This window comes from Pipra filicauda, unplaced genomic scaffold, assembly GCF_003945595.2.
Source record: "Pipra filicauda isolate LSUMZ 115617 unplaced genomic scaffold, ASM394559v2 scaffold293_size922472_pilon, whole genome shotgun sequence".
In the NCBI taxonomy this organism is placed as follows: domain Eukaryota; kingdom Metazoa; phylum Chordata; class Aves; order Passeriformes; family Pipridae; genus Pipra; species Pipra filicauda.
The window spans coordinates 266,163-292,441 of NW_024104413.1; the positions used below are offsets into that span (position 1 = coordinate 266,163).

A 26,279-nucleotide genomic window follows, 5' to 3' on the forward strand; every position below is an offset into this window, starting at 1 on the left:
CATTAATTACTATGTTATTATAATTTTTTTATATTCCAGTCGGGTCCCATGAGAGTGTGGGACTGGCAAGGAGAAGGAAAGAAAAGATCGTTGGCTGGTTATGGAATAAGGCTTTCAATAACAATTAATGCAGGCTAGATTAGAAGCACAGGAAATACCAGACTTGCCAGTTTTTCTGCGTTGATTTTCACACGCTTTCTGTTTTTCCAAATGCTATATTTATTACTTTTCCCCAAGACTCATAATGGAACGTAACATCACTACTGTGTTGTATGTGTGTGTATGTATATATATGCACATAAACATACATAAACACACACATATATACATGTTATGTACACACATATGTATACACAATATGTATGTACACAAATATACGTACATATTTGTAGTCTATACATACATATGTATGCTTATATGATGATGTATGTGTTTACATGAACTTCTAGTTCACAAAGTTGGCATTTTTCCCAGTAACTTTCTGCACAAGTGTGGGAAAAGAAGAGAGAACTTGTTAACCAAAACAGGCTTATTCTAAAGCACCCTGCAGATGTTAATTTAATATATGGGCAGTTTAAGCAGAAAAGAAAATGTAGGAAAAAATTCTGTAAAAGTGCATTCAATGTTGAATAGCGACTGTTTAACTTCTAATTTAAAATCCCCCTCTGCTTTTATTTCCCCATTTCTTTATTCAGGGTTAACTAAAATGCAATTTAATCTGTCTAAACAATATCAGCACAAATACCAAGGCCTTTTAATTTACAAGAAACTTTACTTACAGAAAACATTAATTTTACGCTTGTGAGTAGCACAAACTGATTTCAAATGGGCCAAAAATACACAAATTGAAGCCTGTCTGTAATTTCATTAGCCATGTTTTGTAGATTATTTAAGAGGCAAAATCCCCCCTAGGCTGTGAAGAGGAAAACTGTTGAATGGGAGAAATAATTTTGGGGTTTTTTTTCAGCAAACGTAATTATTAGACCAGTTCTTTCCACTAATTATTTCTCTTGAGTTTATGTTGTTTTAAAATAGTCTATTGTTATCTGATGTCAAATCAGTGAACTCCCAAGTTCAAACTATATAGCCTAAGAAGAAAGACATATGAGGCAGAAAGATCATGAGATGTCACTGCAGAGCTGGGCCTACAAAAATGTTCTACTGGTTAATAAACCAAATACTCTAACAACTAATAAACCCAAATTTAAGTCTGTCTGAATCCACCACTGCCTTCCATAGTCAGGGGAAGTTCCTAATTTTAAAGAGCACGTCATTACAGTTACGGTTTCATGAAGATGAACCTTGGACACTGAAGGTTTGGACCAAAACTGTGCCTTTAAATCAAATGAAACCTTCACTGTGTGGATGGTCCAGCTGAGGGACTCAGCTAATTGGGTAGGAATTCTTATCTTGTGAGGATAAATCCTCTCTGTTGAGTGTCCGAGGTAGCCCCCAGAAAACCACACTGCAGTACATGCAAAATGCGGATGGTGATGATAACGGGGCCCCTGTAAGCCAGGAAAGAATGATAATTTCTTTGCTGTTACAGTTCTGATGAATGTGTGCAAAAAGCAAATAAAGCAAAATTCAAATTGCACACAAACATATATGTCCAGACACACATGTCCATTACGCAGCCAGCAGCTAATGATGATGGTCAGCAGTGTCTCCACCCCTGTTTGTGACAGGCATGTAGCCTAGCAGGCTGTCCTGGATGTCCTGCTGAGGCACAGAGCAGTAAAGAATGAGTGAGCATGGCAGAGGGACTGCAAAGGCACCAAGAGGAACCACTGATGCTCCCAGCATGTGGGCAGAAGCAGGATTATCAAGGAGGTTTGTCCACTATCGGGGTGATACCTGTCAACTTGGACAAAGACTGAAACTTCTCTACAGATCAGGAAAGAAATGTGTGATATAATGTATCCAGGTTTCCAACACTGAATAACAGATAAATGCTGTGAAAAGGGAAGAGTCAAATTCTCCACTGTTTCCCTCTGCTACCATCCATTTACATGACATCAAGCAAGGAAAGCAACAAAACAGCCAAAAATATGGAAAAGAACTGAATTACCTCTTCCGTGTCCATCTATTATTGCACAGGACATTTTATTAAAAATCTCACAGATGCCATTTAGAAATGAAGATGATCAATGTCAATGCAGCTCTCTGCCAAAGTGTTCAGTATTGTACTGGAAGTGGGGAACGGCAACTGAGATCTATTTTAACAGCATCATTTCTCCCATAATCAGTTTGACTTCTCAGCAGTCAGAGGGACATTTTTTTCATTCTTTTAAAAAATAAATCAATATTAAATCTGAACGCACATCAACAGGTTTGGTACTATCATAATAGTAGAAGGGAAGCGGCTGAGACCTAAAAATGAAAGAGTTCAGGACAGAAACAGAAACCTGAGCACTTGTAGGAAAGGACATCAGACTCACGCTGCGAGTGTGAACTCAGATGAATGATAAACTCAGTTTCAATGGCCTTGCCATGGTAAGTTTAAGTTAGCTGGTTCTGAAGCAAGGGTCAGGCTTACTTGAAATGACACAAGAAAAAACCTGGGAGAGGAAGAACTGAATCTCTGGTATCAAGTTTGCCTCCTTCTCTAGAACACAAGTTGGGAGTTTTTTTCCTACACTGGCCATGGTAAATAGCATTACTAAAACCACAGTAGCTGTTACTGGTAGTACAGAAGGAAACCGAGAGGCAGCGTGTAAACTGCACCCTGCATGATGGGAAAACGATGACACAGGCGAAACTCATGAAAGAGTACATTCTCTCATTGATGTGAAAGCATTTATTGGCTTTGCATTTTTGATTCACATTACCTTCTTTCTAGAGAAAAACACGTGGCAGTAGTACGGAAAAATGAGTGTGACGAGGTCAGAACTTGCTTATGAAACACAACCATGTATCCTTACAGTGAACAGCTATTAGAACAGATTTCATTTTCTCACGTTCTTTCTGACACTCACCCCCCAATTTATACCAATTAAATTTCTCTATTTGCACTCCTTTATGTACTAATAAATACATCTGGTTTTGCCCTGCTTATATTTTTTGTCTCTTCATTCTTCTTCATCCAAGGTGATGGATGGATATCACTAAAAGGGGACTAAGAATATTTACATACCTCTGTAAACTGTTCAAAAAGCAGATGAAGAGTCTAGGTAACATTACTACTGTTAAGGAATAGCAATTTGCAGTGTATTTTGACTGTGTCAGATAAACATTCTACTTTTTTAATTAGATGTAAATCAATAATTTGAGGAGATATTAATGATTAAGAAATATTGAACAAAATCTGCAACAGTTTCCTGGTAATTGGACCAGTTATGATGGATGTTTTACTTTATTCAAGATTTTAGAAAGGGCCCTGTTGAAGACATTTATTAATTAGGCTATAGGGATTTTTCTTCTTTTTTTTTGTATTGAATTAGAAAATTCTTGTGAGAGAGTGGCTTCTAGAAAGATGAGGCAAGTAAATTTATTACCTTGGGGTGACAAACTTGGTAAACTCACTGTGTGCACTTCCTTTTACTTCACTGAAAGCCAAACATGTCACAGTCTCCTATTTAGATCACAAAAGAACAGAGAAAAGGAACAACTGGTAATGGGAAAATGCTTATAAACCTTACTGTAAGACATGATTTGGACCTCTTTGTATTACAGCTTTCATGCAGCTGTGTTATTATGATGTAATAAAGATGGAAATAACTTACGTTTTGAGAAGGATGTCAGTCAATAAAAATCTATAGATTACCAGAATCTGCTGGTTTCATTTCTTGAAGCCCTCTGAGAACTTTTTTTCCACTATGAACCACTAAAGAAATGCTCTTGTAAACATTAAAATCCTGTTAACTGAAACTAAATAGACCCCACAGAGTTGCTTTCTTGTGGCTAATCTACTTTGAAGATTTTTCACTGGTCATTTTCCTGTTAACCCCTACCTCCTGTAGTTTTTGGGTTGTTTTTCTTGGGCGGGGATTTTATTTGTTTGTTTGTTTTGTGTTATTTTTTTTTTAAATGGAGAAACATAATTAGAAAGTGGAACTAATCACAATGTGACCTTTTTACCTTGGCTTCCAGCCATGTGGAGTTAGAACCTTGACCTATGGTGCCTGAGTAATACGTCAAGAGCATCTGGAGCCCTGACCTGCTAGCAAACTATCTAGGTATTATTAGAGTAAAAACTGAGGAAAAAATATTAACTAGAGGAGTAATTGCAGTTTCAGTTTCTCTCCAATGCAGTGACTCACAGGATTTCTGAAGAAAATGGGTGCAATCCAGAATCTTTTGGTAAGAAGACTGTTTCAAACAAGATTAGATTGTTATCAGCAGATTGAAAATACTCCCTTAGATCAAGTTGTGAGACACATGAAATAAACCCCACAGCCAAGTCTCAATAACCAAGTATCCATGGCTCCAGTCACCAAAAAAATTCATTAGTACTCTCAACAAAGTGAGGGACTCAGCTGAATATACAGATTGATTCCCTTTATAATCTAGATTTCTCCAGTATGTTATATGTTATGTACTATATTTGCCAAGACTGTGCAGTATTTGCTCTGTGCGTGTGTCTACACAGGCACAGAAGTGTGTAATAACAATATATAAACAGCTCCTATGATATGTAATATAATTTCTATTTCTATACAACATTTCATAATACCAGGTAAACAAAGTTTTTACTCCAGAATTTTTATTTGAAGAGGTTTTTCCTTTTAAAAGCCTTGTAGCTAACTTTCAGGGGAAATAACACACTGAAGCAACGGGATCTTCTGTACCTTGCAACAACCCCAGCAGTCATGTTAGTGCCTATGAAAGATGTCTCAGATGGACATATAAAGGGAAATACAAATTAAGAACCTGTTTTCTCAAAGATCCCAAGTTACAGAAACATAGGACTGGCATCACCCTGGCAAAGGAATAAGAAACAGATGGACTGCCATGCCCCAAAGTTAACTGATCCCACAAAAAGGAATGAGAAAAAAAACAAATGCTGAAAAAAATATTGAAACTCCTCCCCCAAATGCTGTAGGTATCTCCCCGCTTTTTTTTTTTAACCTTGCTTTCTATTTGCTGTTCATTATGGGAAAGAAGTACTAGGTGTTCCAGCTTTACCACCCAGTGGTATTTTTCTGCAATCATCAGCTGCATCTGAGTAAGCAGAGCTATTTTTAAATCCCCAGCCACCTCACACAGTAAAGCAAGCACATAACTGCAGAGTCATGCACAGCAAGGGGAATCACTCCTCTTGGTTTGCAGCGTCATACAAAGGGGAAAGGCAAACAAACTATATCCCATACATTTTCACGAATGTGTGACTAAGTCTCAGTTTCAGAATCTGTCCTTACCCATAACAAAATGTTCTCTGAAATTTTCCTGTAGTTGCACTAGCATGGTTAAGTCCAGGTTCTGTCAGATTTCTTTTGGTGGCAAGAAAATTTCAGAAAGTCACGAGTACAGCCATGACAGCCACTTTCCTGGCTGACACATCAAGGACCAACCTGGGGACCTCCAGAACAAGAAACGTGACAGTGCTGAGCACTGAACCCTGATAGCGTAAACTGCTGTGCTAACACTTCTGCTTTTTCTTTTTTGGCACATAGATTTAAATACTTGATGTGCTTTGTTAAACAAATATGTCTAGAAATGAAGTTCAGAACAATGCAAAGTGAAAGAAACCAAATGCCTCATCCTACATCTCTAACATGCCTCGTTTTCCCAGCAAGTGTCCAAGAAGCGATGTACCTGGTTCATTAAATAGCCATTAAATAGCCTGACTGTTCTATGTAAATCAGCATGATACAAGATACTCAGCTAAATGTTAACACGACCCAGAGATTAATATGTAAATTGAGTGTATCCTAGGAAAGATGTTCTTTACAGAGGTGTGCTGAGGGGGTCTGGTATCATTTATGCAAGGATCTGCACATGGCAGGATGTCACTGCATATATTCTGACCTCCCAATATAAGCTTACTGATGTTTGACAACAGCTTTTAGAATTTTAAGTGGAAACACTAGAAGAGCAACAGTGATAAATGTTGCTGAACCTTTCAGTTTGTACAGGCAAACCATTTTCAAGTGTGTGGCAAAATTTCAACTTTCACTTCTCCCAAATACAGTGCAGCACACAGACTTCAAACAGAAAACAACAGCAGGCACATGGCAAGTAAAATAACCCAAGCTTTTCTTGGGGAAAATAAAATAGAGCGAATGCCATAAGGTCCCTTCAGTTGCTCTGTGCTATAAGCAGCAGCTCGGACACTGTGATAAGACAGTTCCTTACAAAGATTTGTGGATTTATTCCATTATGAAGTTTGTTTGCTCTTGCAGTCTGATCTCTGTTATCCAGTCTGCTTCTGTATTAGCATGCTCCTGGGAGCCTTTGGGGGATAAAATGACTACATCTTTAAGAGCATAGTTAGGGGACTATTTGCTCAGTGGTCAGACAACTTGCACCGGACTCTGATATGGATTTTCCACTTTCAGTAGCCTGACAAGCAGCCTCCTGCGAAGGAGGAATGTGCTGAAAGGAGGAGTCATATGCCCAAAACCATGTGCCAGGGCACGTGCTGTGTGCCTCAGGCTATAAACTCAAAAACCTGGAGGATACAAAGCATTACGTTATTCTGGACACCTTAAAAAAAACAAACAATACCCCACCCTCAACACCTTAGGGCTGTAGCACAAGCTCTGAATCCAGTGTACCAGGATCCCTACAGTGCTGCTCAGGCAGGGACCAAGGCTGTTGGCCTGAGCTTAAAAGCAGCTGCAGGTTACATGTGCAATACTGCTTGAAATAAAGAAAGTTAAAAGCCCCTTGCATGAAAACTAGGGATGTGAACCAAAGACTGGCTGTGTATACGTAGTTTTTAAGCTGGATGCTGTATCATGCAGCCTGGGAAGCAGAGCAATCTGCCAGCCTGATTTCCCAGGCAAAAGATGTGTGAAGGGGGGCTATTCTCAACCCCTTTTGTTACGACCCTCATCACTACAAGCTTCCATAGTGTTGCTGGGTGGGGTTTCTCTGCTTCAGCAAAGGAGGAAATATATGGAAAAATAATCTTTTTGAACAGTTTGCTCCACAGAAATGGCAGGATGGCTTCTGCATATTAACCCACTACATCACACTTTGGATCACCACCAGCCAAGAGTACATATTTCACAGAATCATGGAATCATTTAGGTCAAAAAGGACCTTTAAGATCATCAAGTCCAACCATTAACCCATCGCTGCCAAGTCCACCACTAAACCATGTTCCTAAGTGTCACATCTTTTAAATACCTGCAGGGATGGTGACTCCACCACTGCCCTGGGCAGCCTCTTCCAAAGCTTGACAAACCTTTTGGTGAAGAAAGCTTTCCAATCTAAACCTGCCCTGGCACAACTTGCACCAAATACACGTGGTGCGGGTATTTCCCAGTTTGCCTCCATACCAGTTGCTACACGCACATGTCTTCCCATCTTATCTTCCGCAAGAATCAAATAACATCATATTACTTTCAAACAAGTGATGCACATGCCGGGAAAATGAAGTACGTCTCTCACACAAATCTGAAATGAAGAACCATAAATGGCAGAGATTAATTCAAATTACTCAGCGTCATCCTTCAGAAGTAACAGTAATAATACACTTTCGCCACTCCCCATCATAGTGAGCACACTACACTTTGAGACAAGTATCACTTCCCCATTCTGCCACATCTCATGATGTGTTTAGCTAAACCTATCCAGTCTATGAACAAGCCAAACGGGGAATAGTCACTGCAAAGCTGACACTTTCAGAGAGCTGGGGAGAATTATGGACACTACCCATTTCCACACATGGGGAAACCTGTGTACTCAAGGATAGGAACAGAGGGATTTGGAGAGGCTGGCAGGACCCTTCTGCAATATGGATCCTGAAGATTCCAAATTTCTTTGTAAGACTAAAACCATAGCATGACAGATATGGACCAAATCACCACTAGGCTGACTCCTCTGGCAAGGCTCCTAGCATTTGTGCACTAGTGAGGAACAGCCCATGAAATTCCAGGCAGTCCCTGCAGCTCCATTCTGAAACAGCAGCATGGTTTCACAAACTGCACAACGAGCAGGGACAGTGCTTCTCTGCCCCACGCAAAGGCATCTCTTCTTTCCAATTGGGCACCTGAAGGAGCATAAGACTCTTAAACTGCTCCCCACACAGAGTAGCCAGGAACCCCTTTTGATCACCGTGGTTCTCAGACAATGCACAGGAGGGTCAGTTTCTCAATTCCATTTGCATCTGCCCAAGACTATTAGATCCCTCTTCTGCAATCCCATGTGTAGGCTGCTGCAGGAATAAATACATAGTGATCACCCTAGGGATAACAGCACTTTGAATATCAGAGGAGTTACAGAAAAACCATTGACATGACAGGTATCATGGTTCCCTTGTGGCAAAACCATCCTGTAGTTGTTGTGGAGATATGCTGGTACATTTTGAAGGTGCTGTTCTGGCAGATACTGGTCCCATTTGGCCTATATTGCTCTGCAGGAAATGTTCTTCTGAGAATTTTGCTGAGGTTGGATACATTATTAATAAAGATGGGAAACAGAGGGGCTGGAAAATATCTTTCAAGTGTAATGTTCTGGTATAGACTGACATTAATCCATGGGTGAACCTGGAAAGGGGACAAATTTTCTAACTATTCTAAACATAAATTTTGCTATTAGCAGTAGTCATTAACAAATTCTGATCCTATTATTATGAGCCATTACATCTAGAAAATTGCCTATTTTTAGCTCAAGCATTTTGTGCTTCCTTAGCTCATAATCTTTTGATATTATAAACAACTTCGAACAAATCTCTTGATATCTCACTGCTTTCAGGTCTCCTCATTCCAAAATAGAGAAAAAAAAAATCCTTGCCTGCTTTCATTCTACTAAATGAAAATTGCAAGAGCCATGTAAATGTATCAAATATTGGTATCTTCCCCAACCTCTTTTTGGAATAACACTTCTTGTATGGGGTTTGGTCAGGATGGAGCTAATTTTCTTCACAGCAGCCCCCATGGTGCTGTGTTTTAGATCTGAGACCAAAGCATTGCTGATAACAGGGCAGTGCTTTAGCTGTTGCTGAACTGTGCTTGCACAGCACCAAGGCCTTCTCTGCTTTTCACTCTGCCTCCAGGGAGCAGGCTGGGCATGGGCAGGAGGCTGGGAGAGGGCACAGACAGGACAGCTGACTCCAAATGTCCAAAGAGATTTTCTGTGCTATTCAACGTCATGGCCAGCAATAAAATCAGGGGTGGCTGGTGTGTTGAAATGAGTCATTACTCAGAGGCTGTCTGGCCATCAGGCTGCTGGTTGGAGGTGTTGAGCGATCACCTTTGTATCACTTGTTTGGTTTCCTTTTCTTTTCTCTGTTATTAAACTGTCCTTACCTCAGCACACAAGTTTTTCTTGCATAGCAAGAGCAGAGCAATGCCTCTTGCATTTGTGCCACTCCTCTGCTGTGGAGGGAAGGTGTGGATGGGGCGGGGCTCACCAGCCAGCTGGGGTCAACCCATCACACTCCTCTAGTACCTCTGAAAATAAATAATGCCCAAAGCACAGTTTTGTTCTCAACAGCTAATCAATCATTTGTCTACTCTCATTATCACTCAAGTGAACTCCTTCACTTCACTTCCTTTAAGTTTACAAGAAACCTATAATTTTGTCTACAGGAAAGAACCATGAACCAAGAGTCGGATTCATTATCTGGCAAATTCATAGCTTTTCTTTCATTCTGAGACACTTCCTGCAAAGCTCATGGGAAATAAGACATGGGGGAGATTATGTTTCATTTTTCAAAGCTGTTGGGTCAGCTAATGGCCATCACCATTTGATCACCAAAAATACTACAAGAAGTTGTTTTATCTGTAGGTCACAGTACTGATGGTGCAAACCTGATACATAGAAGCAAAGTTTGTAGGGAGAGACAGACCAACTAAACCAAGGAAGTAGAGATGATCTCAAAAGGTCTTTGTTTTTTTTTCCCCAGCTATATCAGAGGATCCAACAGGAATACTCTCCCTCTAAGCCCTACCTCTCTTGTAACAACATCTCAAAGTTTTTTAGGTGTACTTTCAGTAAATACAAGATCACGACAATATTATAAATATTACGACAATATTATAAATATTGTTCTCAGAGAAACAGTAATATCTCCAAAGTCAGTTATATGAAAACTGTGACTTGAAGTTCAAAACCAGTGTTTCTGAAACCAGTCCTTTTAAAGGTGTCTGTGTATCTTATCTGCACACACTGGAACTGGAATATCACAATTATACTAAATATGACTTACTTAAGACTAGCCCCAAAATAAGGCAGTAGATTTGAATATTCCAGATAACATTTATTATTTTGTTTATGTAAGGCCTAATATGATTAAATTTCTCACATTGACTTCTAAGCATTTCAGTCATCAGCAGATAAATGTGTCAATTAATGGTCATAATGGGTCATTCTGTCAACCAGCTTCAAGTAAAAACTTTGAGATTTTGTCTTAAAATTAAGTAAGGATAAGCAAAGATTGAGTATAATCTTCATTCCATGAATCAAATACTGAATATTCTGCAGCCTTTTTGCCTTTAAGCCATCTACAGCAATGTCACTGTTGTCAGCAGTGGAAGATTCAAACTAAGGTGCTGTAAGACTTACTCAAAGTCAAGCTGCAAAATCAAGGCAAGAGACACCAGAAATCAGTGTCAATCCGTTCTCAAACTCACTCCATTTAGATGGTGGCCTCTTTATTTATTCAGTTAAATATATTAGGAGTTTTCATCAGAAACTTTAATGAAAACCACACATCTAGGATTCCCTGTGGTCCTTCTTCTACAGCTTAGGGCAAGAAGATAGTAAAGATTTTGCCAAACAGCCACCTACCCTAAAATGTACATTAAGCCAGCAACGATCATAACATATTGTGTAAATATAACATAATTAAATGGAGAAAAGATTTAATTTAGAGCTAAAAAGATCTATTCTTGTAGAAACAGGCATATTTCATTGTACCACAAGTGTAAGTTCCAGTGCCACGTGGCAGCTCGTACAAATTCAGCCCTGAAAAAAGCTGCAGTGGCTTTTTTTCAGGAGTTATCACTTTCAAGAAATATGTTATTTTTTCTTATGGTTTCCTGATTTAATCTCCTACAGTCCATACACATCTGCATGTTCACATCTGACCCACTTATTGGGCTAGGGCTGAACAGATACTGCAGACTCCTCAGAAATACTATTTTCCTTCTCCCATTAATTCTGTTTGACCGCAAAAAGTGTCAAAATGCTTGTCTGCTTCAAGTACAATCTATGATAGAGAACATGCTTACCCTTCCTTATAAAAAAATACATTTGAACAAGAGATGAAGTTTTCAGCAGCTGGTATCCATATGGCATTAATTCTTCAGTCTACAAAAAACTACATTAATAACTTGAATTTAAAACTCTGCTGAAAACTGCTTTTCCCTGTCCTGCCAGGGCAATTGATGGATTTTTTGCTTTATAGACAGAGTTCCGGTGGAACATTACCTCTTCCCTCTCAACTGAACACTAATCAGAATTTTGGGAAATGTTGTTATTTGTGTAGAAATGGCATGGATGTGAGGGAGAAGAGTGAATGGTGGGGTAAGGACACTTCCACTTTCTTTTTCTAGTTACTTAATTCCTCCCAACACTTCTTCAACATTCTACTTCTTCTATTTCTGAGAACTATTTCACCATGTAGTGCCAAGGACACTCTAAGAAGTCTTCAATATTTCTTTTTCTAATTTAGGTAAAGAATTTCTACTCAACTACAATTTCTTTTGAGGTTTCCGATAGTCTTTGGAAAATCACCTTTCCCAATCATCCTTTAAAACAAACGTTGAAAATAAAACATATAAATCAGAAATTTATCTAACCAAACTCTAGTGGTCCATTTGCTCTCTAGGTCAGAAAAGCTAAAGATCAGAAATGTGTAAACTGATTTTTTCTAGTTAGAATGAGTAGTCTGGATGACAGACACCATGGACACTGCTTTAGGAAGTTTAATTACACAACACTAATATATCAAACAAATCCACAAACAATTTGGTTTGTTTCCAGTCTTGCAAGTGAATTCCTAGCATTTAGTCATGCTTAATAATTTTACTTTTCCCACTCAAATGAGTCATACTTCTTAATTTTATTTTTCCCCCTCAAATTACTTTAAAACTGCTTGGCCTTTGAGGAAAGATGAATAACAGCAACCAGAAAGCTCAGATACTTTATATTAACCAAGGCAGAAAATCCAATCAATATACTGAAACCCAAAAAAATCAGTAATATGGATTGTATGTTAAGCATTAGGGGAGTTTTTCCTACAACTCAGAATACGATTTGTCTGCAGCATTTCAAAACGTCAGATTTAGGAAAAAAATGTTCTATGACATCTACAAGCCAGCGTATCCTGCACTGCTCACCAGGAATAAATAGAGAAAATAATAAATAAATAAATAAATAAATAAATAAATAAATAAATAAATAATGGGCAAACCTCAAAGTTTTATACAGTACAAGCTCATAGAACTTGCCTCTTAGTAGGAGTAGTGGCTGTCTAAGCCTGTGAGTATGGAAATGGCCTCAAGCAGTTGGTAACACGTTCAACAGAGGGCTTTGTACATTCCTGTAAATAGAATCACAGCTCAAAAATCAGTGACATCAAGACAGACTTTCCTAAAGGACTGAGCACACTGCTTGAACTTCTCGGATCAAGAGGCAGCAATAGCAACTGAAATGAATTCCACTTTGCAAGGTCAGACCCTGTGAATTGGTACTATTGTGCCACAGGCAAACAGAAGAGAAACTGCAAAAAGTAATATCCATGAGAAACTAAAGCAGGGCCTGAAATGGCTGAACACACAGAGGGGATATATAAGTACCTGTGAGCCTGCACAGAAAGGTGAACTGCAGCAAAGATCCAAAGTGCTGAGGAGAAACAAGGCATAACAGAAACCTGTTGCTTGGACATACAGACACGAATGGGTCAAGAGACTTGTGAGAGATCCATACAAGCACATATCCAGCTTATCTACCAGCACCTATAAGGATGAGACTGAATCACCTTAGGCCATATAAATGTGAAAGCACCAATTCTTAGGGAAAAGCACAAGGACTGCTTTGGAGCTGATCAATGTCATGGCTCTTCATTCCAGTTATTTCAGCCTTACTGTGATTAAGAACATGGATCCTGGGAATCTGCCCTGTGCGTCAGATTTGGTATTGACATCCTCCAAAGTTCAAACTGTACCCAAAAAAAAAAAAAGTGTGGAAAAACTTACATTAGAAATAAATAAATCCCAATCTATTTCCCCTAACTACACTAAATATTTTCATGTGTATAGACAGAAAACAAGACTAAAAAAGGAATGCTGTGATCCAAGTCAGAGCCTCCGTATGAGAGATGGCTGCATACGTAAATCATAGCAATGAGTTCATCGAGTTTTGGGAATCCTGAAAGCCCTCCAGCTAACCTCTCACTGAGTTTGTCATTCCAACTGTAGAACACTGCATCACCAGAACATCCAACAGGATAATATAGGTAAAGGATGTTTAGCCTTTCCCATGTAAGAAGTGTAAACACACCTGCAGCTCGTAATTATTGTTAATCTATGAGTCACAGAAGCATCAACACTCATTGCTCTGCAGGAAAATCAGATTTTTGGACACACGTTGAGCTCTCAGGCAGGCATCTCACGTAGCAGTGAGTATATCAGATTATTTCATTACATATTATTTTTTTCCCTTTTGCACTGCACAATCAACAGCAAAGGAAATGTGAACTGTTATTGCTTTTTTCAGCCTACAGCAGCCAGAGGATCACTCACTACTTTGTAATCAGTTCTGCTTAGGTAAAAGAGCTCAAAGACATGTAACACTTCATACGTGTCATTATGTCATGACTTACTCTCCAGGACAACTAGTGGTGACAAGACCACAGGGTAAACCACAGCTTGATTGGTTGAACATCTGGAGTTCATAAGTAAAAAATATAGTTTCTTACAAATTGAGCAGATGTCACTATTTAGAAAATGACAGACCCCCACAATATGTTGCACAGCCTTGTTCCACAGAGAATTACACTTTTAGATATAAAGACTCACAATTTGCACTAATGTTACAGAGATAGAACTACTACATTCAGAGGAATTATTCTTTTCAGCTCTACAAATAACTCATGCTTTAAAATGAGATTTTAAATATATCTACATCTATGCACACTTATCTAATCTAACTATACTGTTCACCATTCTTCCTTCCTGGTTTCCTAAGATCTGCTTCACCTCCTTTTTGTTTCTAGGCAATATCTAAACACTTTCATTCATATACTGTATGACGTGACTCACACAATATAATAAGTTGTGACGTGCATAGAATTACTTATTCAAAACAGCTTTGTTAAGATTTCTTTAACAAAATATTAGGTTAAATTTTTCCCACTTAAGTTTAATATCCTGTTACATCCTATACTGAGAAAGAGTTAAAGTGAACTTCACCTTGTATTTCACGTTGAGACCAGTAGGGTACAGAAAACAAACTTTTTTTTTCTTATATGAAGTCGTGCAGAGCATACCTGTTGTTTATGCAGTTATTTGCTGACCAGAATTACTGTACTTAATAAGCCTTCATGATTGTCCAAAAGGAAAAAAAAAAGAAAAGCACCCCCAAGCCTGCTGTTTATCAGCAAACTGGGCGAACAGCACACGAGAGGCAATCCAGGAAAAGCCAGGTACACTACGAAACATGTCTTAAGATGTGACTCATTCTTTGGCACCAGCTTCTTTTACTAAATTCCCAGGAATTCCTCCGCATTTCAGAACTGACAAAAGGAAACAGTCATCTATGGGCATTCCCGAGGACATATGGGATCAGTTTCTTACTCAAGACTTACGCAGGTCAAATTTCCCTGAAGTCAGCGGTGTTTTCCTCAGGGGACTGCTGGTTTTATCCAAAGCATTATTCATGCCAAGTTTTCAGTACTGGGATGCAAAGCTTGATTTTAATACACTGATACAATGCTACAAACGTAACTGTATTATAAAGGCTTCTGTTTGGTAGCTCACTAAATTCCGTGATGCTCGGTGTAAGGATATCACTGCCCCAGCTGCAAGCACGGGATTGCCGAGTTTACTTGTAGTTTGCTATTTGGATTGGCAGGAAACCAAATGTTTCTCCATTTACAGGGCTTCATCATGCGTTTCTACAAAATATTTTGACAGTCAGCAAAAGCAATCTTGCTCCAGATTTTTCACTTAGCTCTGACTGTAAGACAATAATGAAAATGTAACACTACAGTTTTTTCCCTTTTCCTACTACTGTACATGAAAACTGTAAAGTGCAGGTATTTTAAAGCAGGAACTTTACTTTCTTCACAGCAAAATCAGTGTCTTAAGGTTGTAGAATATAACTCTGAACAAGTAAAAAGTCAAAAATTGTATTGCCTCAACTCCCACACAGATTTTTCACTGTCCTTAATCATGGGTTATTTACATTATTTATTAGATGAAATGGCAGATATGCCAGAGACCTGTACCACAGACAAGTGTTTTACCCTTTTCTGCCATACAGGATCTTCTATGCACATAAAATTTAGTTATATTTTCAGAAATAGCTAAGCTAATGGACTATTTTGAATCTATCACTTGTAATATTTTGAATAACTTTCTAGCATAATTAAGATGACAAAATAGTGACTTTCCACCTCAAAAAAGCTTAATTGAATCACAGAATAATTCAGGTTGGGAGGAACCTCAGGAGGTCTGTTGCCCTAACTCCCGCTCAAAGCACTTCAATGTTTGATTACCCTTAAAAGTTTTCCCTGTACTTGATTGCAACTTATCTCATTTGAATCTGCACCCATGGTCTTCATGAGAGGCTGAAATATTCTGTCTTGTATTTCATATGCACCAGTACCATGAGACTTTTGCTCCATCACCAGCGCAACTGTCTCAACTCTGAAATTCACCAACTTCTCCTTTCTTCACCTTCCCATTCCTGTAAATTCTTCCACACAAATTTTTCATTGCTGTATCTTTTTACCCTGACACCTAACACAGGTGGCTACTCTCTATCACATCAACTACAGTCTTCTCTTTTTGCCCCCTCTACCAGTTGCATGTGGTGATTTTCACTTGCTCTCTATTGGACAGTTGGGCTTCTTGGTCCAGAAACATCTCCTGTGGTTGTGCTGAACCTTGTGCAATAAGGCTGTGTGCACACACAGAGCTCCATGTTGTACACATTCTTATGCACACGCATACATATGCATACAATTAATATTATTACAAGCAATAACCAAATGTAATCTAGGCTTTGTTTTCATACTAGTTTAAGGCTTTTTCCTGCCATGCTGTTCCACCAGAATAGTAACATGGACATAACTAAACCAATCCAAAATATACTCTCAGTCCAGCTTACTGTACTCCCCATCCTCCTATGAGAAACACCACACCAGCGTGACCTCTCTAACAGCAACACTATTGATTAACAAGTTCTGTCTCTACGCTGCCAATAAAAAAAGTTATCCCCCGCAGGGACAGCCGGTGGGCACCTGTTTGTTCAGTGTCAGGGAGTTGGTTTTGTTCTCATCAGCTCATCCTGAGCATACAAACACTGGCTAATGACATGAATTTTGATGTCCAGAAGATTTTGATCTCTCCGAGGCCTTTCCTAAGAAAGATGCTCCTCCAAATCTGCACAGGCACGCGGCTTTTGAGGAGAGATGTGCTGCTCTGGGTCCGGAGCCACCCCCCTGCCACCGGTGCAGGTACAACACACACAGAGCATTTCCCGGGCGTTTTTTCTCCCGCTGCTGCCTCAGGATCCGGCGGCAGGGCCAGGGTGGGATGCAGGTGCTCCATCGCGGCCGGTCCCGGGAGGCGGAGCGGGGCGAGGGGCCCGGCCCGGGGCCGCCGCCGGCGGGGAAAGTCCCGTCCCGAGCCGGGAATTCCCGCAGCGGCGCCGGGAGGACGCCGCGCTCCGGGGCTTTCGCAAGGCGGAGCCGGCCCCGTCCTCCAGCTCCCCGAGGGACCCTCGCCCCGCCGGGACCCCCCGCTTCCCCTCCGCGGCCCCGCTCCCCGCCCAGCGCCCCTCCTGCCGCCGCCTCCCCTCTTTCCCCCCTCAGCCCGGACTTCCCCCGTCCCCTCGGAGCCTCCCGCTCGCCCCGGGGCTCCTCCCTCGCCCCCAGGTTTCTCCCCCCGCCCCCACTGCCTGTTCTCCCGTTCGGCCCTGCCGGGGTTCCCCGCCTGACGCTGCCCCCGGGGCCGAATCCCGGGCTGGCGGCCGGGGAAAGGGCTCCGTGCCCGCCCGGGGCTCTCCCGGGGGCGGAGCGGCCCCGCCCCGGCCCGGCCGAGCCCTTAAAGGGGAGCGGCCGCGCCTCCTGCGGCGGGGAAGGCGGAAGAGTGGAGAAGCTGCTGGTAGGGCCCTGCTCTGCTTCGGGATTTTATGCACCTGTCCGGGTTACTGCTCGCCCTGGAGAAGGAGGAGAAGGGACCTGTCCCGGCCATGTGCTCGGTAAGCGAGGGCGGCAGCACAGACCCCTTCGTAGCCCGCTTCAGGCAGGTGGAGGAGACGCTGGAGAAGCTGCACCGGGAGAACAGGAGCCTGAAGAACAAAGTGCCTCGGTACAACGCGCTCTGCACCCTGTACCACGAGTCCGCGCAGCAGCTGAAGCACCTCCAGCTGCAGCTGGCGGCCAAGGAGGCGACGATCCGGGAGCTGCGGGGCAGCCTGGCCCGGCAGCCGCAGCCCCCGGCGCCGGGAGAGGCGGCGGCGGGCGCGGAGCCGGCCCGCTCGCTGGTGGAGAGCCTGCTGGAGCAGCTGGGACAGGCCCGGGAACAGCTCCGGGACAGCGAGCGGCTCTCGGCGCGGAGGGTGGAAGCGCTGAGCCAGGTAAAGCTTTGGAGCGCAGGGAGGGGCTCCGCGGGAGCGGCGGCGGCATCGCCGCGCGGCTCTCTAGAAAGTGAGGGGTTTAAGCGCAGCAGCGGTGGTGCGGAGCGCAGGATGCGGGGATTCTGCTCCCGGACTGCCCGCTCGGGTGATGGGAACAGCTGGGGGCGCGCAAGGGACGCGCCCGGCGCGGCTCAGGAGCACAGACACACGGGGAGTGTTTGCACCCTCGCCTAGCGATGCTGGTGCCTTTTATAGGACTTGCTCCAAAGCAACTCAGCCCTCTGCGTCCGACAGTGGCTTCCATTTAGCGTTAAGTTCAAAACCGTAAAATCCTAAAACAAAGACTTAGCGTGGCGTTATAAATCTTCATGCAACTGTTTTCATAAGGAAAAAAAGAAAAATAGTAAAAACCCCCGCCTGAATTTGGAATTCCATATTACTTATAGTAGACTAATTACTGAAAATCATTATCAGATGCAACAGTTTTCTAAGATGTGCCACCATTAAAGTGTAGTTTGTTTTTTTTCTTAAAGTGCTCTTATATATTGACATAAAGGCAGCATTTTTAAACTTGGAGAAGTATCGTCTGACAAGTTTGGATTGTGAGAAAATAGACAGGGAAATCAGTATCTTTTTTGACACAAAAAAAGTCTCCAAACTGAATCCCTCCCATCCACCACAAGTGCTGTTTTGGTTACTGTCATTAAGACTTTCCTGTGTCCAGTCTGAAATACTCAAAAGAATTTTAAAGCATTTGTTTCCAGATGAAGCTGCATGAAGTAATTTCCAAACTGAGAAACAGTACTCAAAATGGAAATGAGTATTTTTGTCATAAGCACTCTCTTGACCTAATGCTTATACAAAACATTTTCCATATATGACACTCACCTAAAATACATTTTAAAAACTTCATGCTTGGAAATTTGTTATAAGAGATGATCTTATTGACACTTTGCAGACAGATGACAAACCCGTGGTATCTGAACATATTTTGAAGGCTGATGCTGAATATCTTTAGCATTTAGCATGGGGCTAAAGAATTTAAATGTCAGTAATAAGAACAAGTGCTATTTCTCTGTGTTAGACGTTAAGATTTATTTCTTGAAAGAATAAAATTTTATGCCCAATCAGAACACTGAAATAACTGACACTGAAAATAATAACTGGAATGGTAGAGTCAAGTTTGTAGCTGTGTCACGGTCTGTGCTGGCATCCAGGGCATCCTTGGTTCTGGAGGAGCAGCGCTGCTGAGGTTTCTGTTACCAGCATCTCCTACTTCTTGAGGGTATAGAGCACAAGTTTTTTGACAAAGTCAGGACTGGTGTATTTCAGGTGCATGGAACTACAGGTGGTTTGCCCCAGTCAGCAAGCAAACCTCTTCCTTCTCAAAACACCTGCAGAGGTGTTACCTTAATGCAGTGTGGATGCAGAGCTTCCAAACCAACAAGAATATGCAGCAACAAGATACAGGGTTGTTTCCTAAGGGTGTGTCAGACCCCCTCACCTATCTTGGAGAGTCAGCTATGGCCAAACTAGAGCCATTGCTGCCCCACAGATTTTGTTTGCTTGTCCTTACCTTACTGTTCCCACCCTTTCTTAGGTGGGGAAAGTTGCCCTGTGTGCTACCTCTGCTTTATCCTTGTGACAGTGCCAGGCAGTGAATGCACTGCATTGGGTTTTGATAAGATGACTTTACAGTTCCACTTTTTTTTTTTTTGAGGAAAATCTCTATCTGGTAATTTAGAGTGCAGGACCTGTAAGCATTTCTCAGTCTTCATAGTTACTCCTTTTAAAATACTTTGTTTCTTGTTCCTCCATTTTACAGACTAGAAAGTACTCGTATAGTTGCAACAGGGAATTCAGTCTTAGACATATTTTGGCTTTTGAGTTTACTTTGCTTTTAAGTAACTTCCCCTCCCCCTTCTGTTTAGGAAGTACAGAAGTTGAATCAGCAGCTAGAGGAGAAAAATGGAGAGATACAGCAGATGATAAATCAACCTCCATATGAAAAGGAGAGAGAAATCTTACGACTGCAGAAGACCTTGGCAGAGAAGGAGAAGGCTCAAGCCACCAGTGATGTTTTGTGCCGTTCACTCACCGATGAAACTCACCAACTTCAACGCAAATTAGCATCCACAGCAGAAATGTGTCAACATCTGGCTAAGTGTCTAGAAGAGAAGCAAAGAAAAGAGAAGAGGAATTCAGATGACCAGATACCTACTGAAAGATCTAATCAGGTATTCTTATAGCTACTACTAAGTGTCTTTAAAGTCTTATTAGCTTCTGCGGTGTTAATTACAATACGATAGTTGTAACTGAGGAACGGTGAGGTACATCCCTTTGAACAATCTCATGTAGGGTGTAAAGACTACCCTGGCAAGCTCTAAATAATTCCAAGTACCAAAAGTTTAGGACGGAAGCAGCTATCACTTTATCTTTGGCTATTTCATCTCATCATTGGATGCTTTTTTTGGGGAGAAGAAGAACTTGAGAGGTTCCTTCGACCTCAGCAATTCCACAACTACAATTCTTCTCTCCATATATAGGAGATAGTACCTTTCTTATGCCACCCTGTGCTTCTGTGCAGCACTAGATGGTGCTGTGTTTTTGAAGGTGATCTCTCCTGATTGCCTATTTAAGTATCAAAATCACAAAACAAAGTAGAGATATTTCAAAGTAGTATTTATATTAAGAACTCTAGAGCACGTGGTTTTCTCAGATCAGGATTTGGCTTTGCACATGTAGTACAGACCTACAGAAAGTTGGTTAGGGAAGAATGAGTCAAGGTGTCTTACCTTTTTTTGGGTTTTTTTTGGCTCTGGGATTCCCCCTGGCATCCCACTGCAAGGCCATGTTTCTCTCCAGGAGAGATGTTTAGAAAAAACGCTTCACAATAGGACAGTGGCAGAAACACTACTGTGGAGAACCAACACCTGGATTTTGGTGTACTTTGCTAATGGCTCTCTGGCTTTGCCACATCATCACCTCAGCTGAAGCTTTTCAGTGTAAGGTAGAGGCAGATCCTGTTGTTCTGTTGCTCCAGAAGTCCTGATGGCTTAGAGTCTTTAGGTAATTCATTATAACACCACAAGGAAATAACATTAGCAGTGCTGCCTCAAATAACTGGTCAGAGTATTAAGTAGGGTGCTACAGCCAGTTCTCACAGAAAAGAATAATTCTGTCTCATGTTCTTTCTCCTCTGTGTTGGTACTGCTTTTTTTCACATGACCACTTATCTGTGCTGACGTGCTCATGTCTACTCTGTAAAACTTCCCAGCAGTGTTTCCAAAGAAAACTTACTCATGTTAAAGTTACCTGTAAGAAGTAGTTAGAGGTTGAGTAGATACAAGAAAAAAGGACTTTGTAAAGGACTCGAAACATTTGGTATTTTTGAGGAAAATTTACACGTATTTTACATGTAATTGATAGACAGGAAACTTGATTGACTTTGATATATGTAATAAGTAGCTAACCTTGTACAGCGGGGACTTCCCTGTTGAAGAGGAGAAATTTCAGATGCCACTACTAGCTGATTCTAGGGAATTTTGCACAAAAGTGTTCTATATTACTCATGTACACCGGGGTTTTTTTAAGCAGATGTCACAACTATAAAAAAGAGGTATCATTTTAGTCAATTATTTAGCAAGCAGGGTTTTTTCCCCCTCAGTAATTTCTTCCTAGTACTGGCCAAAATTGACAGTAAAACAAAGCAAGATGAAGGCATATCTCTGCCTTTGTCATGCATTCTGCCCCTCCAGACAAGTGGTTTTCCAAGGAGTTTTTGTAACCTGCTAAGCTCTGTTGTCACCAGGTCTATTTAAAAGCAGAACCAAGTGGTAAAAACCTTAGTACAGTTTTGCTTTACTTATTAATAATAAAAGCTGTAGGCTATACTATTAATATTTAGAAACACACTATATAGAAATAAATAGATCATTATTTCATTGATAGCAAATAGTTTTAGAGGAATTTAAAGAAAAAGGTTACTTCCAGTTTAACAGCATAGCCAAATAGCATCTGGGATTTTTATGTCCAAGTAACACTTACCTTATCTGCAAATTACAGGTTTTAGACAATGAAACTTCACTTCAAGCTCTTATCTGCAACCTACAAGATGAAAACAGGATGTTAAAACAAAAAGTGGCTCACGTGAGTACTTTCATTTTGTTTAAGAGTTGATCAATTATTTTGAATTACAGTAAATTTGGGACGAGGCCTGGTTAATCTAATTAAATGTAAGGCAATTCTTCTTAGTCCTTTCAACATAGTTTTTGTTCCCTTAGCCAAGAACAACTTCTTACGTTATTTTTAACATATTGGGGTTTTGTTGTTAAAAATACAGTGCAGAAGATTTTCGTGTTCCTTCCATGCATCAGTATTGCACTCCAGGAGAACAGCACTAGGACCAGGGTGACCACCAGCCCCTTCCATTCCACATTATTTAATACTGTCCCTTTGGACTGGGAGAGGGGAAAGGCTGCCTGTGAAGAGTCTGCCTTACAGCGTGGTAACTCCTGCTCTCCTGCACAGTGGTTTATCCACACTCAGTGGTCGGGTCAGCATGTTAGATTATCTTTTAGAGAATTTTGGTCCTGCACACAAAGACAGTTTGTGAAAGCTTCGAAGTTTTTGTCTTCCTGTTCTTCATGTCTCTCCTGGTTAAACTTTCAGGTGGAAGATCTGAATGCAAAATGGCAGAAATACGATGCGAGTAGGGATGAGTATGTGAAGCGACTCCACGTGCAGCTGAAAGACATGAAGGCACAACTGGAGCAGCAGCACGGCCTGACTTCAGCACAAACTAATTCTGACCTGATGCACAAGGAGATATTCCGGCTAAACAAGCTCCTGGAAGAAAAAATGAATGAATGCATGAAAACAAAGAGAGAACTAGAAGACATGAAGAAGGCTAGCGAAGGAGATAACGAGCGCATACAAATGCTGGAGCAACAGGTCATTAAATTTCTTTTTCCTAGAAATAGGAATTCCTAGTTTCTTCCCAGACCACTGAAGTTCAAGGGGAAAAAATGAATTTATTTTTTGGACATTTGCCACTTGTCTTTCCACATTTGGCTATACAGACACTTAACAACACGGATTTAAAGGAAACTTGCTACTTAAAACAACTGCATGTGGTTCTCCTGGCCTTAATACAAAATATGAAAGACTGTAAAAGAAATACAAGTACCTGTGAAGTACAGATATGATAGAGAAGATAATGTTGAGATTCTGGGAATAAGTAACAAAGGAATCACAGCCTCAGCTTTTCAGTCTCATCCACAAATGCTCTAACTTAACAAATATTAACATAATAATTCTTTTTCAGGTCCTCGTTTATAAAGACGATTTCACATCGGAGAGATCAGACAGAGAACGAGCACAGAGCAAAATACAAGAACTTCAGGCAGAAGTTGCATGTTTGCAACACCAGCTAGCAAGAAGACAGGTAAGAAAGCAGCATGCTACTTTTTCAACTAAAGCATGTCAACAGTATTCTAGATTAAAATATACTTTTAAATGTATTTTAAAAAAATTTTAGTACTTCTAAAACCATTTCAGCTCAGTGCAGCTGTCAAAACCTTACATTATTTCATAGTCAGTTCTAGTAGATGCTTCCCAGTACAGATGTAATATCCCTTTCCAGTCTATTTTCCTTCCTATTTTTGGATCAACATAGTAAGGGTGAATTCTTGGAATGAAGAGGACAGCTGTGACTCTTGTAACAGTGGCATTTTTAAAGTAGCATGCTGGCTGTGTTCTGATATTTCTACAAACCTTCTTTATAACTATATTAAGAACACTGCAAAACCTGATTAATAATTTATTTACAAATATCTGATAAATACTTGAGCAGTGTTTCAGATAAAGGTGATAAAATATCACCTGTTAAAGAATATCTTTTTACTGCATCATTTTCAAGAGCTCTTCTTTCTCTTTCTAGGACTCAAGAGACACAAGTAGTCATTTCAGAGTTCACGCTGGTAAACAAAATCATCTGTACCTACAGACGAATGTGGAACATCTACAGGGCAACAGCCCAGGCCAAACAGGCACGAGAAGAACACCTTCACAGTCTGAACAAGCTTCTCCTCCTGCGGACAATGGAAACTCGGGATCCGAAGGCAGGGCACAGGGTGAACTCAGATGCCCTCATTGCATGAGGTTTTTCAGGGATGAACTCAGTGATGAATTCCTCAAGCACGTTGCTGAATGTTGTCAGTGACCACGGGACATGAGGGGGTGTAAGTCAATCACTACTTTATAGACATAAAACTTGGCTCTATACATATCTCCTACAGTCCTAAACAAGAGTAATTCAAATGGAGAGCTCTTGGGAATTAGGAGAATGAACAATATCTACCTCTTGCTTAATTTCACCTTCTCTTGGACTGTATGAAAGGCCTCAAGAGAAAGCAAAGTGTTTTTCTGAAAAATTATTTTTGACAGCTACAAAGAAGAAGGCAAGCATAATGCAAATTCTACTACAACTAAACTGAAACCTACGGTGGTAGTTCAGCTTCAGAGTGCAGCTTGATTTGTATTTGGGTCTAATTCTCTACTGCAGTCTGACAGCTTGTGAAAAAAGTTACTGAACTTGAAATTTTCCTCTTCTTCCAAAAATGCAGGCTGAAGAACAGGGAGGAACATTTTGACAAAAGATAGGAAAAATCTTACTGTGCTTTATCTGGATTAAAAGCGAAAGTATTTTCTGGTCTATTGATGCTGAACTTTCAGACGTATCATCTGAAAATCCTTGTGTTTAACTGAAATCAGAAGAGAAAAAAAACCATTAAAGGGCTGGTTATTGACTAAAACTAGCCTGTCTTTTTGCACAGAGACAAGGTACAGGGATATTTATATTTTCTGTGCCATAAGTAACTATTTTACAGATTTGTAAATGTGTATTTGTGTAATTATTGATTATATTCCTATTTTACCTAAGGATTATTTTTATAATAAAAGTGATCGTGCAGTTGCTTTACTACATTAGTAAGGAGGTTGAAAATCTCCCTTTCACTGTAAGTATTTAAATGTGAAATAGTCCCAGTGGCTATACTAAGTGCTAATTAAATGTCACTGCTTCAGATATGACTTATTTCATTACTTCAGTGATAACCAGCTTCTCAGACTATTTTCAAATATGTTGAAAAAAAAATCACCTCTGAGCAGAAGAATGACCTTTCAGAGGCAAAGGAACACATTTAATGCCCTACCTTGCCACACATCTATGACTATGCCAACGCTGCCTTAAATTTCTTCTTGTCTGCACTGGAGAGAACTTCAACAAATAGCAGGGGACTGCTTTGAGAAGAAGTATCTGAAATTAAAGTTTACAGACATAAGAGCGCCACAGTTTTTCCCAGCCTTGGCTCCAGGTGTTTCTCACTGTGCAAGAGTTGGGGTTAAGGATGGGATACAAAGTAAAGGCCTGCTGCAACCATGACACTTCATAATTAAAGAAAACAGTCCTGTCTTCTGCTTTGCTTTGTTCCCTGTTCTATACTTTAGGAGCATTGTGGGTATTTTTCTGGATATTTCCTTTTCAGGATCCAGTTGGAGCCCTAAAGGAAGACAGTGGTTTATGCCACTGTTGCCTTAGGTGGGATAATACCAAAAAAGATGGCTGGGCCATTGCACTTGCATGCTGCATGCAATGGTTATTATTAATCTAATCTACAACTGCTTGCAAATCTGTAATTGATTACTAGCTTGTTTTGACCAACACATGTACAAACATGCAGAAATTTTTATTTTTTCCTTTTTTTAGTGACCATTTTTACATTGCCTTTTAAGGTCCTAAGAGATCAGATGCAGCCCACAGAATATAAGCTGAGAAACATGATTAAACTTCCTGTGGCATAAACTAATCTTACTTTTTCTGACTGGTCTCATTAAACAAGCCTGGTTTACAGCTTCAGTATACATCAATATGATATTGCCAGTGATTGATACAGCAGAATAGGGACTTGATTTTTTTATTGATTCAGTTAAAAAACAAAATCAACAGTAAAGCAAGTTAAATCTTGGCAGTGTCTGTTTTTAATTGCAGAGATGATGACTGCTTTAATATACATCAGAAGCTCAAGTCTCCTATAGGTTTCCACTCACGTTAATCCTTGTGGGTAGAGTTGGACAGACTGACCTACAACTATGAGAAATAGATGCAAGAATTAGAGACAAGAATCTGCAGTACAAAGAAAATAAGAGTACATATTTTTTTGGATTTAAGTTCTGTGAATTAGTCCCCAGTCAAAGCAGAGGTTATTTTCATACTAATCCTGGGAAGGGAGGGCACTTCAGTGCTGGGAAACTGGATATACCAACAGCAAGGACAACACTGGACCAACAAACACAAA

At 40.6% G+C, this 26,279-nt stretch overlaps 1 protein-coding gene across 1 annotated transcript; it reads left to right on the forward strand.

The window, feature by feature from the left end:
* Nucleotides 1–17,437: 17,437 nt before the first annotated feature.
* TNIP2 (TNFAIP3 interacting protein 2) lies at nucleotides 17,438–25,386 on the forward strand. Its single transcript, XM_027712788.2, has 6 exons — nucleotides 17,438–17,922; nucleotides 19,854–20,159; nucleotides 21,988–22,071; nucleotides 22,594–22,875; nucleotides 23,249–23,368; nucleotides 23,864–25,386. The coding sequence occupies exons 1-6, from the start codon at nucleotides 17,476–17,478 to the stop codon at nucleotides 24,143–24,145; spliced, it is 1,521 nt and encodes a 506-aa protein (XP_027568589.2). The 5' UTR covers nucleotides 17,438–17,475; the 3' UTR covers nucleotides 24,146–25,386.
* The last annotated feature ends 893 nt before the right edge of the window (nucleotides 25,387–26,279 follow it).